The sequence below is a fragment of the Channa argus genome, chromosome 19, assembly GCF_033026475.1.
Source record: "Channa argus isolate prfri chromosome 19, Channa argus male v1.0, whole genome shotgun sequence".
Lineage (NCBI taxonomy): Eukaryota > Metazoa > Chordata > Actinopteri > Anabantiformes > Channidae > Channa > Channa argus.
Window position 1 is genome coordinate 2,083,242 of NC_090215.1, and position 16,407 is coordinate 2,099,648.

The 16,407-nt window shown below is 39.0% G+C and overlaps 1 protein-coding gene across 2 annotated transcripts in view; it reads right to left on the bottom strand.

Moving 5' to 3' along the window:
- Positions 1–2,643: 2,643 nt before the first annotated feature.
- The window catches only part of ahrra (aryl-hydrocarbon receptor repressor a), a 69,325-nt gene continuing 55,561 nt past the window's right edge, over positions 2,644–16,407 (bottom strand). Inside the window, exons 5-9 of one of the 2 annotated variants that reach the window (XM_067486582.1) lie at positions 16,302–16,391; positions 10,044–10,188; positions 9,643–9,737; positions 7,865–8,070; positions 2,644–5,785 (exon numbers count right to left, since the gene is read on the bottom strand). In XM_067486582.1, coding sequence (XP_067342683.1) covers positions 4,648–5,785; positions 7,865–8,070; positions 9,643–9,737; positions 10,044–10,188; positions 16,302–16,391 — 1,674 coding nt within the window. In that variant the 3' untranslated portion in view covers positions 2,644–4,647. Of the gene's footprint in view, positions 5,786–7,864; positions 8,071–9,642; positions 9,777–10,043; positions 10,189–16,301; positions 16,392–16,407 lie in introns of both variants that reach the window. The other variant, XM_067486581.1, reaches the window with a different exon arrangement.

Genomic DNA, 16,407 nt, shown 5'->3' on the forward strand with positions numbered 1-16,407 from the left:
GAAAGGAGAGGAGAGAGTGACAGGAGGAGGGGGGTCCCCCAGCAGTCTAAGCCTATAGCACCATAACTATAAATAACTATGAGTTTTATCAAAGAGGAAGGTTTTAAGCCTGGACTTAAAAGTAGCGAGGGTGTCTGCTTCCCGAATCTGAACTGGGAGCTGGTTCCACGAGAGAGGAGCTTGATAGCTAAAGGCTCTACCTCCCATTCTACCTTTGGAAATTCTGGGATCCACAAGTAGGCCTGCATTCTGAGAGCGAAGTGGTCTACTGGGATGATATGGTGCTATGAGGTCTTCTATATATGATGGAGCCTGACCGTTCAGAGCTTTAGTACTACTTGGAACAATGTATGACCGCCTTTGTTTAGTATGTTACATTTGCTATATTCTAATCTCGACAATAATTTCTCCGAAAATGACCCTGACCATTTCTGTCTGTCTAATTTATGACAATAACAACATCAGATGATTTGCTGTTAGGCGGTTAGATTTTATTGCGCATAGACATTGTGTGAGTCACACTGATGACCTACTGTACACACACACTGTGTCGATACTGGATTTGTCAGCAAGCCACTTTAATTGACACTAAGTGTGGTAGTGATTATTTACTGATGAAACGTTCTGTGTAACAATGCATGAATAAGAATTTAAATCATGCTCCATACTAAACATCCAAACTGTAGGATTTTCAAGCACAATCTTTTCAAAAAAAGGCAGGTGTGAAAATCAGAGGGTAATTAGTCAGGGACTACACCTGGTTCCTAAAGTCTGCATACTCTTATTTTGAAATGGCAAAAAAGAGGAAAACAAAAACTTTTAAACATACATTCAGCTGGCACAAATGTTCCTTCATCAGAAATTGAAGGACGCCTTTTGGATGTCGTTTGGGTAGGATGTGTAACTGAATGCCATTAACCTTCCCTCTAACGTTCCTATATTAAAATATATCTCTACTTATAGCTGAAAAATGCCTCAAAATGACATCACTTGGAGGAATCTTAAGTTCGGATTATGTCATCTCGTTGCTTGCACCATGGAGTTTGTAATCATAGTCAATCTGCTTTTCCAGAGCTTCATCCAGATGACATCACCTGGAGGAGTTTTTAGCTAGAAGCAGAGAAGTATTTTAATACAGAGAAGTTTAAAAACATTGATGTACATTTACAGCCATAGAAAGCAAGTTGTAAATTAGTGGAGTTGCCCTTCAATTAAATTTAATTGTTATTTAATTAATCAAGGGGGATGCAAACTTTTATTGTAATTTCATTTTCAATATTTAGTGCACTAAGTGCACTTTAACCACATCTTTTAGCGTATGATCTCTTTCTCTTCTTACATTTCTTGCCCTCTTCCTCTCTGCCTTGATGCCAGCATTCCCCTGGATCCACTGCTGGTCCCAGTCAGTGGTGAGAGATCGACGTTTCCCAGATCGTGTGAAGGAGCTGTCATCCCAACTTTACAGCACATTAATCATAAATGACATATCCGCTAAAGATATTCTGTATCCTGTTCTGTAAGGTGCGTTCATTATTAATAAAGACACAAATCTGAAGGATGAGACCACATTTGGTATTTGTGAAAAATCCAAAAGCTACTAAAAAGACAAGGAACTCAAATTAATACCAGAATTTTTCTTTTGGAGCTAAAGGGGAAACTATTCCGTATGGGGAATGAGCATATTGTACATTATTTTACAATATTACTTACCTCGTGTTTCTATATAGTCCGCTCCAAAAGTATTGGAATGTTAAAGCTAATTTGTTTGATTTTGCTGTACACTAAAGACACTAAAGAGTTTCAGATCAAAATACAGATGATACAAAAGTTCAGAATTTCAGTTTTTCTTTGTTGAACAGCATAGAACATAGTACAGATTATAACTGTGTTAAATTACTGGAACTGATTTAAACTAATTTAAATATATGTAATCATTTGTTGCAATATCCAGGCTTTCACTGCACCTTTCTTTAGCTGCCCTGTTTCCATCATTTAGTTGCAAATCCAGAAGAAATTCACAAATTCACAGAAGATACAAACTCAAGACTAAAACTGAGTCTTTGAACCCTCTATGTCACAGGTCACATCTGGGTAACAAGACATACATCAGCCACATGTTCCAGTGCTTCCGGCTAAGTTAAAAGTTGGATCATCTGATACAAAAGCCGCTATGCTCTATTTTGTTTAGTGTATTTTGGTGTTAATACCATTAAAAAAAAAAATCTGAACTTGTATTTCATAGCCATCTTTTGATCTTAAACACAAGTGTCTTTATTGTACAGCTAAATAAAAAATATTACATTAATCTGACCTTTGTAATTCAATATTTTTGGACGGGACAGTATTTTTATGGTGGATATATTTTTTGTGATGGTTCCGGTCCTTCATTGGGCTACTAGCAAAAACACAGCACTTCAGCCAAAGCTTCCATATATAGAAAGGTCTTTTAATAGATAATTCCCATTTGCAAAAACACGTAGAAACACTGGAAGACACTGCAAATGTACACTGCTACCTTGCAGCTAACTGCAAGTGAGACAGGTGTTGTAACATTTATCAAAAAATGTAACAGGAAGAAAAAAGCCATATTTATTGATCTTAGTGAAACAGAAAAGCCTTCAAAACTGTAGTCTTTAAATTATACACTTTTGCCTCTTACAATAAATATGAATCATCAAACATTTATTGAAATGAACACACACAAAGAGAAAAAGACAAATTCAAATCAGTGACACCATGTACAGTTGTGCGTGTCGACTTAAAAACCTGTCTGGTTAGAATAAACTTCAACTGAACTACTCCCAGTAGTGCAATTTAGAAACTACCACTGTAGCTTCATAGAACTGAGACATTGAATTTGGTGATTTTAATGTATTTGTGCAAAAATATCGACTGTGAAGACGTTTGATGTTTTTTGACTGAAAAGACAACACAAAAAGGAAATGTGCCCTATCTGCAGTGGGAACTGAAATGCTGATCTTGCCATAAAAAATATTTCAAACTGTACATTAAGTCGGACATAAAATGACATCGATTTATATTTGTGCATTCAGCAGGAGTTGTTGAAAGTATTGAGTGCTTTGAAAGATGACTCAAACTCGTTTTACCAACAAACACTTTTCCTTCAGTTCAAACTAAGACAAAAAAAAAAAACAACCCTTCAATTCATAATGAATAAAGTCACCTAACCAGTGCAGCTCATCTTTCTTAAAGCTACAGTATGTAACTTTTTCTGCACCTAAACCTCTTAATGTGTAGAGGTGCTATCGTTGCCTCCTGTGACCTAAATGTTTGGAGCGATGCTCAGCTTTTAAATCAACGGGAGAAGTTCTGCTTGAAGACTACCTGAAGCCCTGGGCAGAGCATGGCAGAGCAGGGCGAGGGAGGGCTGAGTGTAGCAGAGCGGATTAATGTTTGATCGCATGCTAACGCTAGCTGAAGTTGCATATTGTGGCTTTAGGTTAAAGGTATTCTATAAGATTAATTTCAGTGAACTGATGGTGATCTTTTCACTTTTGATGGCAATTTAATGCTCTTAAGTGATTGAAATGCGACTCACATTTGAATCACTTTTGTCATCAACGTCTTTGTTTTCATCATGCATAAATCATTTCTGTGCTTCCAACAAGAGGTCGGGGCCGAGGACAGAGCAGCACTCGTTTTTTTTCAGTACCTTGCTCAAAGATGCTTTAGCCCTACTGTGATGCAATCAGGCTCGCTCTAGGGAATATGCCTAAATCTTTGGCCGTGCTAACAGTTTTACATGTTTTGGTCTGTTGACTACAAATTGCAATTTTTTTTGTGCAGCAAAAAGCTAAACTAAAGGGAAAAACAATCGAAACACTAAGAAAACACATGTGTTCTGACAAAAAGGTGTGAATTTGTTTGTGAAATGAATTGAAAAGCGGATCCTTGTCGAAACCCCATTTTGTCAGATTAATGTAACTTAAGTAAGTCTCAAACTTTGGAAGGGTGGCTTAATAGCAAAAGATACTAAAATCCATAGAAACTAGTGGTTTCTATTTATATGTCCCTGAATGTAGTAAGGAATAAAGTTGACAATTTATAGTTTAAGTACTAAAACATGCAAAACCACCAGGCAAATTCTTCCTTCAGCTGTTAACACTGACTCCCGTGTGTCCTCATGATCAGCCATTTCCCTTGACATAGCCCAGTAATAGGTGTTAGGTCAGCTACAAAATCAAAAATAAAATAAAGTAAATTTTACAGCAAAACCTTTGTTCCGCCCACAAGAGCCAGGTGCGCACAAGACAAAAAAACAAAACATGTTTCTAGACTTAATTTTGTCCTATTGTCACTAAATCCAAAAGTGCTTCGATCCAACTACAAAATATATTCTTTAAAAAGAAAAGTTATCGATCCAAAGACTGGATTAAAAGTTTTATTTCTGGTTGTCACAATGCAAATACTAAAACCTGAGCCTTGTTTGTGACCTCTTCATCTAACCAAGAAGTACTTGACATCCTGGGAGTCCTTGTACTTAAATGGTGCTTTTTTTTTTGTAATGCTGGTGCATGTGTTTGAGTACGATAATAATACAAAGTACTATAACGCACAGTGATTGTCTATATGTGTCTGGGTGCATGTGGAGGTGGGGGAGCAGGTAATTATCTGCAGGTGTCACACTCATGGCATGTAAATGTAAGGACTGGATTTGTGGTGTCCTGTAGTCATCACACATGGCATAACGTTCCTTGAACCAACCATCATGGACTGGTTTATGTCATGGCCGCTCTCAGACCATGGTGGGGAGTCCATGGGCTCCCGCTTGATTGAGTGGATCAAACTATGACCTTTGAACTCATAAGTGCTGTGTTTGCTGTAGTCTGGTTGCACGTAGGCCTTGTGAGGGTCCTGTGGATACACGTGTGAATCCATGAGGTTGACAGATTGGTTGCTGCATAGAGAGTCTGAATGAGTGAGTCCCTGAGGACTAAAATGGTTGTTGTCATTGGTATTTCCCAGGTCTTTGTCACACTTTAACAAGCGCGTGTTGGGATTCATGCTGTTATTGACTGCATAGTTGTGGTAGTTGGCATTGTTGTACGTAGGGCTGATGCCCGCTTTTCCTCGCTGACAGGGGGAGTACTGTGGGTCGTAATAATCGGCCTCTGATTTGAGTTGCAGGCCTGAGCTCTGGTCGTACACTCCGTTATAGCGACGGTCGATGGAATCTGGGTCACGACAAGCCCAAGATCGCCCGTAAGGATCACAGCCGTTTTCAGAGTCCGAGTCGTGCTCTACTTTGATGGGCGGCATCTCGGGCATCAGATGGCCATCGTAGCATTCTTCGTAGCCATTCTCGCTCTTCACTAGATCCACACAGTAGGCATCTGGGTCTGCGGGAATTTGGATGTTCCCATAGAGCTTAGAAACAAACACCTCGCCAGCCCTGTCACCATGGCAGTTGGGGGAGAGGCGGTATGGCTTCCCATATTGGCCTGTCTTCAAACGGTTGGAAGGTATGTAGTTGACCCCCTGGCCTGCTCTAAGGGGACCTGAGCTTGGGCGCATAGGCCAGTTGCCACCTAGGCCGGGGCTGAGACCTTTATTGGGACCCATTGACTTGCAGTAGTTGAGAGGCTCTTCCTGGTTGTAGTAACCATCAGGGTGATACTTGAGGTTGTCTTTGGAAAGCGGGGTCCAGGGAGTGTGGTGACCTCGCTGGGTATTGCCAGGAGTAGGACAGGAAAGGAGCACAGGGTCTGCAATGTCACCCATTCCTCCACTGAAGGAGTGCCTGTGGAGGTGTTCCCCTCGATCGCTGTGAGGCAGAGGGGGGTGGGCAAGAAATTAGGGGTGGTATTCGGAAAAAAAGAGAACGAGATAATTAGTTGCAGAACAAGAAGACAAATCTATGTGTTCTCTAAAGACTTTAAAGAAGAGGTTTACTTTTAAAATGGGTCCATCCAAATATCTACAGTATACTTTATGGGAATGTTTATTCTGCTGATCGACGAATGACTCACAGTACAAATATCTAGGTTTAGTTCAATTTAGTTCATAAGAAATTCATTCCAAAATGACTCATCTTTTCCGGGATCTGTCTCATCTTTAAATTGAGAACAGAGTCAACATGAAGAAAACCAATGATCGATGATTGCTAGGGCTCGAAGTTTAAAGGCCCTACAAAACAGTGTATCTTAATTTCTTGTTAAAACACTGCAGCAGGAAACATATTTTAGCTTTTGGCTTTTGTGAGGGGAGTGACACTTTCCTCTACCAATCTTACACCAGAAGGGCCAAAGATGAAACAAATTAAATAATGTATGAGTTTTACATGACACAGATTTAGGAACACACATGTTTGTGGATCTGGAGAAGGCATGGGAGATCATTTGTGTCTATTCAACATTACATGTAGATGTCATAATGCATTATTTCAATATATGCACTTGATATTAGCTAATCTACAATGCCTGGAGATAATTATCATAACTGATCTTCTTTTCCTTTTGGCTGTTCATGATCATACTTGAGAATTTTAATTAATTAAGTTTTATATACAGGACAATTTTAATTACGTAAATCTAACTTTTTCCAGATTTATTTGAACATTTCAAAGGCTCAGCATCAAAGTCTATCCATCAACTTCCTATCCCAGCTGTCATTGGGCAAGAGGCCTGGTGGGCTATTCCCTGAACAGGTTGCCAGACAACTATTATTATCAATGGACAATTTAGAGTTAAGAATTAAGCTGCATGTCTTAGGCCAGGAAGACCACAGCAGGACGGTGGATTCAGTCTGGGGACCCTCTACCTGGGAAGTAGCATCACTAACCGCTCCAGTACTGTGCTGCTCTCAACATCGCAGTGCAAATAACCTTTTAAAAAATTCTGACCAGTTTTAAATTTCATCTGTAATTTAATGTAAAATGCCTGTTCTGGATAAGTAATCGGGGAAAACTTTAAATTAAGATAAACAATTCTCCAAAGAACAACAGATAAATAGTTACCAGTCTAGGTGTACAAAGCTGGTAGAGATATATTCAGACTTATTTATTAATTTTTTAATTTATCTTTATACCAGTTGCCATATTCTTGCCAGACAAAATGTATGAATTAGGCTCTAAAATCATTTTGATTAGCTTTTGATTTTAAGCTGTGGCACAAATAAAATGGAACAAAATTTTACAAAGGGGTTTGATGATCTTCTACAGGCTCTGTGTATTGTTCATAGCAGTACTGAAGACCAGCAGAGACCTGATGGTCTCCCCCATCACACCAGGGAACCTGTGCCCACATACATCATTAGTATCTTGCTAACATAATCAGTGTTGACCAGTATGATAAAGGGGAAAATGAACAGCAAAGTCTGTCTTAGAGCTGGTGTCTGCTGGTTGAGGAAAGGCCTTACGTTTGTGCCGATGCACTAATGGTCGAGTATTTTTTTAGCTGTCTCACACCATTTTGAATGCGCTCTCTCTGTCCCATGGACACGGTCGGTACTTTTACATGTAAACTGCAAAATAACAAAATGAATATGTGTGAATTATGATGATGATGGTGTGCTGTTTGGTGACAAAATGAATTAGAACTGATGATGTTGTGGCTCTGGCCTTTAAAGGTTTAAAAGTTTGACCTTTTCGTCAAGCTCCTCCATCCGGCAAATCAGTGACAGGACAAAAGAAGATGCCAAAAGGCATCAAACCAGAGCTTTTGACCAGCACTGTCTGAGACATCATGTTCGTGTTAAAAAGCTTGACCTTTAATTACTGTATAGCACCTCCAATACATCAATCAGCATTGCACTATAACAAAGTGTGAGGACACATCATCCTTCCAGCTTTAGTTAACATTGGAAATGTTGCTAATGTACAGTATGATGTCTCATTCCCTCTAACCTGTGCTCAAGTGCAGAGATTATCCCTCCTCCTCCCTTATTCTTTCCCCGCATCAACATGTTCTTCATTTTCATCTCAGTGATGGAGGGCAGTAGGAGGGGTACAGCTATGCAGAACAGAGCCAGCTGAGGAGGCATAAGGGCCCCAGAAGCTGATTTCTTTTTCTGCCCATGCAGGAACTTCAGTCGACCCTGGAACTGCATCGTCTGGTATGAAAGAGGAGAAACATTTACTGGTGTGAACATATGCAAACAGCTATGTAGTGTGTCCAAATTAATATATTATATTAATACAGTATATAACAAAAATAATTCTTTTTTCATCTGAAAGGGGACTTTCTGTGCTCTCAATAATAAAACAGGACAGAAATTGCAGCAACATTTTTTCATATTTTGTCTTTAAAAAATAAAACCTGCTTGTGTTTGTATTTGACAATTCTTTACTTTGAAATGGGCTTCAATTTAATGTAAGGAAACGATACATATATGTAGCTATACAACTGTAAGGTTCTGTTAAGACTCATTTATTTATGTTATGTATGAAAAAATAACCACACATTCACTGGGGAGGACATGGCATGTATTAGTGTTTGAACCAGAGTCTACATGATAATGAGTTTATGAGGTTATACTTACACACAAAAGTGCTTTGAGCTAAATGCTAAATCATTTAATGTTTGGCTTTCAGGTTATTTACTTGTTTAATATGTAAATTACGATAACTAACCCAATTAGCACTAAACTTGGAGTGTGGGTACTGTATTACTGGTGGCTCTCTGGGCTCATGGCCTTAAACTTTTCCCTCGCATAACCATAGGTGCTCATCTTTGAGGTCTTAGACATTGTTTTATTCTACTGATACCACAAGGTTTTTCATTGCTGTAACGTACAAATGCTGTAGTCGATAGTGTTTCCAGCAAAACTTGGGTTATTGAAAAATGTTTGCAGTAACAAGTTACAAGTTATTTCTCAGCATTTTTTCCCTTTACCTCAACAAACACTAATGTCGCACACATGTAGCCCACGTGAAAAGCTCACCAAACCAAAGTTTTAATGGTTTCAGTCAAGGTAAAAGTAAAATAGCAGCAGCCTATTTACAATGTCTACCAGGAGGATAGTGATCACTCCATTCCATTATCTTAGCTGCTTGTGCTGGGGGTTACATGTGTGCTGGAGCCGATCCCTGCTGTCATTAGGCCAAAAGAAGTATTTATTATGTATTTTAAAAGTTAAACAAACTTAAAAACACTCGTATAGGCCGCATACAGCAAGCTTAAAAAATATACCAAATGTGCAAATTCCTTTAGTAATACTGTGCATTACATGACAAATTTAGTGTCTTTGCTGCATTTACACTGACTAACAAGTAAAGCATCTTAGCAGTATTTGCTCATTCTTTGGCTACAAGTGCTTCCGGTTTATGTCAGAAAATTACCATCTAGAATTTCTGCTGTGTTTCCAAGAGCTGTGCAACCAAATTGGACTTGGTGACAGTGAACTCTACCGACACTGATGAAGGGCTCAATCGAACTCGTTTGTTCAGGAACCATATTACCTTCTGATGTCTTGCAATACAGATATAAATAACTATTTGCCCTACAATTAAAAACAAGTTTTAGTGCACCAAATAGGTCATAATACGTTTTACAGGCCTGGGACTTCTCCCAGAGCTGAGAATAGTGGGCGGCATTTTCTTCATGCAAAGCTTTTATATTTTGCACAAAGTTTAATGCAAACTGAAGTTACTGTTCACTTAAATGGGAATTTTAAACCACTCACCAAGAATCCAGAGGTGCTGTCCAAGAGGCATCGAACTCTGGCTATGAAACATCTGTTCAGAAAGCAGGAGAGCTCAGGAAGAATCCCCCCGCCCTCTGGAGAATGAAAAAGGCTGCTTACAACAAAATCTTCACCTGTAATGTAGCAAAGATCAATAATCTTTTACTAATAAAGTAATGTAATCTCTTACAGGACAATTAAAGGCGCAAAATAAAGTAAATTGACTTAACTGTTATCAAAAATGTTTCCTTTTATTTTCACTGTAACATCAGGAGTCATTGAGTTGTTGACTCAGATAAAATGAACAGAAGCCCAAACCCAGATCACAGAAGATGACCTGGCTAATGTAAAGGAGCCTGTTCAAGGGATGTGGTTCCAATCTTTCCCATCTGTTTACTCACCGCTCTCAACAGATAGTTGGGTTTCCTGGTGTCCAGACGTGCCCTGGTTCTGTGGAGGACACATAGCCCAGTGGAGCTGGCGTCTGAACTCCTGACGGTCGTCTATGTGGATGTAATCGAACACGTTCTGGTGCATCACATCAGTCTGTCAGGCAAAAAAGGATTCGATTTTAGCGAGTTTGTCTTGCCTTGAGCAAAATGTATACTTTCATTAAAGCTCGTACAGTCATAGACATTTCTAGGTTTAGTTTCAGATTCAGTTATGTCATCTCCTCAAAGTCCTAATCCCCAGAGACTGTGTGTTCAAAGCAGCAATGATGTGGGACCAGTGTGCTTTTTCTGCTCAATGCTATCAGTGCAGCTGGTACCTGCTGTCTGGAGAGGGGATACACTCAGCCCCCCATTGCACCCATAGGTAACATACTGTACACACAGTGAATGGGACCATGAAACTATGCATGTACATATGCCTCTACAAACCTACAGGCAGAAGCATTTACTGAGTGTAGTAAGAGTCTAAGGGCAGCTGTAGGGCCAATGAGGGCAGCTGTGTTTGTCAAACATTGCGTGACACCAGCTCCTGAACAGCAGTCCAACCGAGCTCCCCCTCCCCATCCACACACACACACACACACACAGTGTATGAGTCTGGTTCCAACCCACTCTCGTCATGCCTCTTTCTCTCTCTTTTCCAGCAATAGCCTTGCTTTCTGTCATTCCATGACAGATTCCTTACAAAAATGTTCAACCTTCTCCTCTTCCCTCTCCTCCCTCCTCCCTGCACTCTCTCCAGAATTTCCACACTGGTGGCACGCAAGGCTTTTTGATCGCCTGCCCCTTAAAACACAATCTGTTCCCACCGCGTTCGGAGAGTGATCCGTCCTGCGGTTTGGTTCCCTACCGGCAGTCAGGCAGACAGACGGATTGAGTGACTATTGTTTATGTTTCTTGTAAAAAACACAAGGAGGAAAAGAGGAGGAAAAATGGGGAATAAGTGATATTTTGCTGCCCTTCAAAGGGTAAGTGTCCCAGTATAAAACGGGATCAAAGGCCAGCGGAGGTTTTCTGCTCCTCTCCAGGGCTTTCTTGTGGTGCTACTTAGCAAAGCCTTTTCTTTTCTTTTTTCCTGTGGCACATTAGGGATAAGTGTCCTTCTGATTACAATTGTGGGCTCAAAATTATGTGACATGTTGTTAAGGCCTTAGAGGCAAACTTTGCGACTTAAAAACAACCGAAAGCTCCTTTGCAAAAACTTTGGAAAACATATGGCAGAGGCTTAGAGAATGTTGTGATGACTGGGGTTGTTTCTCAAATACCACTTGTCAAGTGGAGAAAAGTGAAAAGTTGTTGATTTCGATTTCCAAGCTGATCTCAGGTGACATGAAGCTTTTTGTCCCATTATCTAATGTCTTTCTCTAGAGGCATTTTTACAAATTGCACTGTCACTGTAAGTTAGCAGGGGAGATATTAATATTAGCATTTAGCAAAAAGCAACATTTACAATGTGAAGATGAGATTATGCCATGTTGAATTTTGTTTTTTGTGCGTGAATGTTGTGCGGAAGAAGAACTGCAGGTTAGCTGGAGCAATATCACAGTAGGTCAGTGCTGCTGCCATATTCGGTCATGTGACTATGACTGTAGTCATAGGTGCTGGTTTGTTAATTTGCACATTATTAGTTTTTCCAAATATAGTTGCTTGCTATTGGAATTTAATTTTCCCAGGTAGGGTCCCATTTCTTCCTCTTCCTCTCACCCCGTCTCCATCAGATTTGAATGATTTAAACAACTTCTTGGCCAAAAAAAGAGATATACAGGCAACACATCCTAACCACTGTAGCAGGCAAAGGTAATGAGACCACACAGACCACATCGCCAGCAATTAACAAAGCAAGGCCATATTTTTGTATATTTGTTTTTTTCACATCCAACAGAATAATCATTTCTTGAAAAAACTTCCAAATATTTTTGTGTCAAAAATATTGCAACATATTTAGTTTCTTTCTTACTGAGCAGCAGTGGAGGATAAAGCACTCAAACATTGTACTTAAGTAAAATACAAATACACAAACAAAACTGTAATTTAGTAAAAGTTAGTGAATGATCTGTCAAAAGTAAAAGTAGTTGACATTTTTCTCTGTCCTTTTCTGTTTCCCCGTGCTGCTTAATCTGTGTTGTTGAATACATAGAAATCATTTAGCTATTTTAAACATTGTAGATCATTCCACCTAAATCACTGCATATTTATTAACAATATCAGAAATCACTTTTACTGTGTCTACTGGGTTTTTCCCCACATGATATGGTTTGAATAGCCCATTTTGTGAGACAAACTTTGTTACTTTCAAATTGAAATAGCCTAAAAAAACCCATAACAATAACGACCAATTAGGCAAAAACTATGCTCCTTGCTAAAAGCTAATATGCTGTGCTTGGAGTATTAGCAGTGTGGTTATCTTGTAACGGTATATTGTCATTTGCGCCTGCTTTAATCCAGGTAAACACAGTGGATGATTGTGCGTAATCCCAGTGAGCACTAGCGCATGTGCCTGCTCCTGTCCTGTTATCAAGGACAGGAGAAGAACAAATCTTGTCAGTCAATCATATTAATTTAGAAATTGACAGAAACATTTCTGCCAGCTTTTTATTAATTCCTTTTGTCTGTGCACATGGCACCATGAGAAAGAGAGGTAGGTGAAGCAAATTTTAAATTCAGGAAACTTTTGGAGAACTGGTCATTACTATGTTGTAGTATCAGCAGAGTAAATTTGACATGGCATTCAATCGACCAAATTTAAAACCACATTTTACCATGAATTCAGTAGCTGTATGTCGGACAATTAGCCCGGGGGATTCTGCTTTAGCTGTGAATGCAGATGTGTCGTGAAAGGCAGGCCAAAGATTTGCTATTTGCGCTTAAATGTAGTGGAGTAAAAGTCAAAGTAACCTAATAAAATAAAGTATAGATAGGTGTAAAATATATTTAAGTACAAAGTTTTTTTTCTTCATTACTTTCCACCACTGCTGAGCAGTGGAAAATAATGTTGGGGAATATTCTAAGATAAAAAGAGGTTTCTTGTCACCATAGACATAATATATATATGCGTGTCTGTTATGTCTGTAGTTGTTACTATGACTAGCCTGACTCTGGGCTGTACAGACAAAAAAAAATAAAAAATAAACTGGAACAGTGAGCTTGAAAAAAACTAAATCTTTTAACAAGTCAGCGAGTTGTCGTCATTCTCTTTCTCAGTCCAATCCTGCAGAGAAGCTGAGACGCATGACACATAAAATTCCATAGAATCTAATCTTCTGTTGTTCTATACAGAACAGAAGAGCTCAGTAATAATCAAGCAGCAGTAGCTGTATTTACATTAAGTAACACAGTGAAATGGTTATTGTGTTATACTCAGTTGAACAGAAATATAGACTATAAGAAATCTAAGACATCCCAAATTAAAAACTGTTGATGGAGCCACAACTACACATGTGCATACACATCTCGCACTGTGCACCTCACAGTTTTAATTTCCTTTGTTTGTCTTCACTGGCTCACTCACGCATGCAGCCTCACACGCACAGTCTCAGGGTCTTTCTGACCACTTTGGTTTTCATGTCAATTATATGGTGCTGGGTTCCTGCCCCGGTCTGCTTGTAAGCCAAGTGGGAGCGCTGTAGCAGAAACATTCTTACCCCAAAGTGTGTGTGTGTGTGTGTGAGCAGACATGAGGGAAAAGGAGGGATTTTTAACAGTGAAAAGCACTTTATTCATGGTTTTGAAGGAGAGGGATGATTTGGCATCACAGGCCAGGCAGGCCGGTGTTGATATCATCCATAATTAATAAGTGGCTGGGTATAGCCGGCAGGAGAGGAAGAAAGCTAAACTGTTGGTGAGTTATCAGTGCCCACACACAGACATACACGCACTTATGCAGGGTGAAACAGAGGTCTTCACCTTTCTTTGGCATCTTAGTTGTTACGTAGTGGGTTCACTCTGCCTACTAGACAGTTATCCAGCCTGAGAGGGACTTTTTATTCAGGCTCAATAGCCATGGGATGAGTAGAAAAGACAGTACAGAAAGAGGTGGATGAAAGAGAAAAGTACAAATCAACTGAGGGTGAAAAAAGCTGCAATGGTGAACTTGAGCTGAATCAGATGCTTTGCTGAATCAAAACCTTCAGTGAAGCCATGTGTTTGGGCAGATTTATTACCTGTAAACAGAAATGTCAATAAATGTACCTGGCCTCCAATTTAATGAAAATAAATACATTTTAGATTCACTAAATGTATTTTTTTTTTTTGGGAGCTGTTTACTTTTATGTTAAGACTTGATTAGAAGACTGCGACTGCTCTCCTGTTTACATGAAACTGGAGAAGAAAAGTCTTAGTTATTTAGTGAGATAATTACTGTTTCCAGTGTGTGTGTGCTAAGCTAAGCTAGCCAGCTGCTGATTCCTGCTTTTTTAAAGTTGCATCAAAGATCTCATGGAACACTCATTTACTCATTAATAAATTAATAAATCCCACATACCTGGTATTGTGGGCTTTAGTCTGGACTGGTCTCTGGTTCCAATTCAAACCAACATATTTAATCCCCACCCTTTGATGCAACCTGAGGCAGTTTGTTACTACCCACTATCATGTCACCTCACCTTTCAGGCTACTAACTTAATCTAGTAGTTTAACAGAAAACTGACAAAGTGGAAATTAGCACCCATGACATTGAAAATGGTCCAACTAGTGTTTGAGTTCTGTTTGCAATATAGAGACAACAAAAAGAAAGAAAACATCTCATTACAAAAAAACAACATAATTGTGAATATTCACGAAAATAGAATCCAACTGCAAAACTTAATATTAACATTTTGGTTTGCTGTCATTGGCTTAAAATCCTGAAATAGTCGTATGGACTCAGGTTACCTTGGTCTCAAGCTAATGACTAATGTCACACGTTGTGGCTTGTAATATGAATATGGCCTTGGGAGTAACAACATGTCAGCTTTTGCAGGGAAATATTGTTTATTGTTGTTTAGGATCAGCTTATCTTTGCACACCTCTAAACAGGTGAGGTAAAGAGAAGGCAACGACACTGTAGTCCTGTCTGCGTGGGGAAGATTACAAGGCAACTGAAAATCTGACGCCACAGTACAATTCTGAGGAATGATAAAAAGATCCTCTAGCAGTTTCTTTTAATGTAAAGCACCAAGATATTGTTTGCTTTTTGTCAGATAGGGGAGGTTACGCTGCCACCTAGAGGTAGCGACTCAGATTTACTGTTAGGAAGAATGAGGCTTTTTGGATCTCCATCCTTCATAAGCTTGCTGCTAAAGAGACATAAATGAAGGTTGGGTTTTATAAATTATAGTGTGCTTGAATATATGTTCTGCTGGCTGACAAGCCCATTATCTATTGTTGCTTTGCTGGCCTTTTTAACTAGCCAGCATTAAATAGAGTTTTAATAATTTTAATATTTTATATTTGTTGTAGTCCTATATTAATGTGACACACTGTAATTTAGTTATTATTCGAATATGTAAAGCTACAATATACAGCTTGAGGTAATGCTAACGCGAGACTCAAAGCCTCTGCTACGCTCTTCTACCATCTACTAAGCTCCACCACTCTCTACAAAGCCCTTCTGGTTTTACTCTTTATCAAATTACAATAAATAAGAAGCTGCAAAACCTAGTAATCCAGCAGAAATAATGGAAATGTTCTAATTAGTTAGAAGGGCAAACCTTCGTCTAAAACATTTAGAAGTTGCTGTTCAAAAAGAGATTCTGCAAGCACCTCTCCACAGTAGAGTGCATTCTGGTGCATATTCCAATCAGAAAATATGTAAAAAAAAAAAATAAAAAAAAGTTTAGGTTATTAAACAGTTATTTACTGTATGAACTTAGACAGTGTATTTATTTCTCTTGGCATAAAATTACTACTATAGATTTTCCTGCCTAGGGTTAGTTTGAATAGTTAAAGTGGTTTTTTTTCATCAACTATCTTTTTCCTAGGAATGTGAGTCAGTCACCACTATATCCCAGGGGGTTGAAACCAAATGGCAATATTATTTTAAGAAGATTCACAGAATCTATTTCCCATCCTTTTTTAGGTGGTTCTTGTCATTTTGAGTGCTCTGTCCCTGTGACCGTGTGCATATACTTATACATGTAATGTATTTGTTGGAGTTGATTCTTTGTTGTAGCATTGCAGGAATTGTATTGTGTGTATTGTACATCGAACATATTACTGAGTTCCACTCACCTGGTGAAATCCCAGATAGTCTACTATGGTTGAAGAAGCATAGAAGACCATTCCATCACTGCTCACCACCAAGGCGAACCCTGTCAGAGACTGAACACACACACCA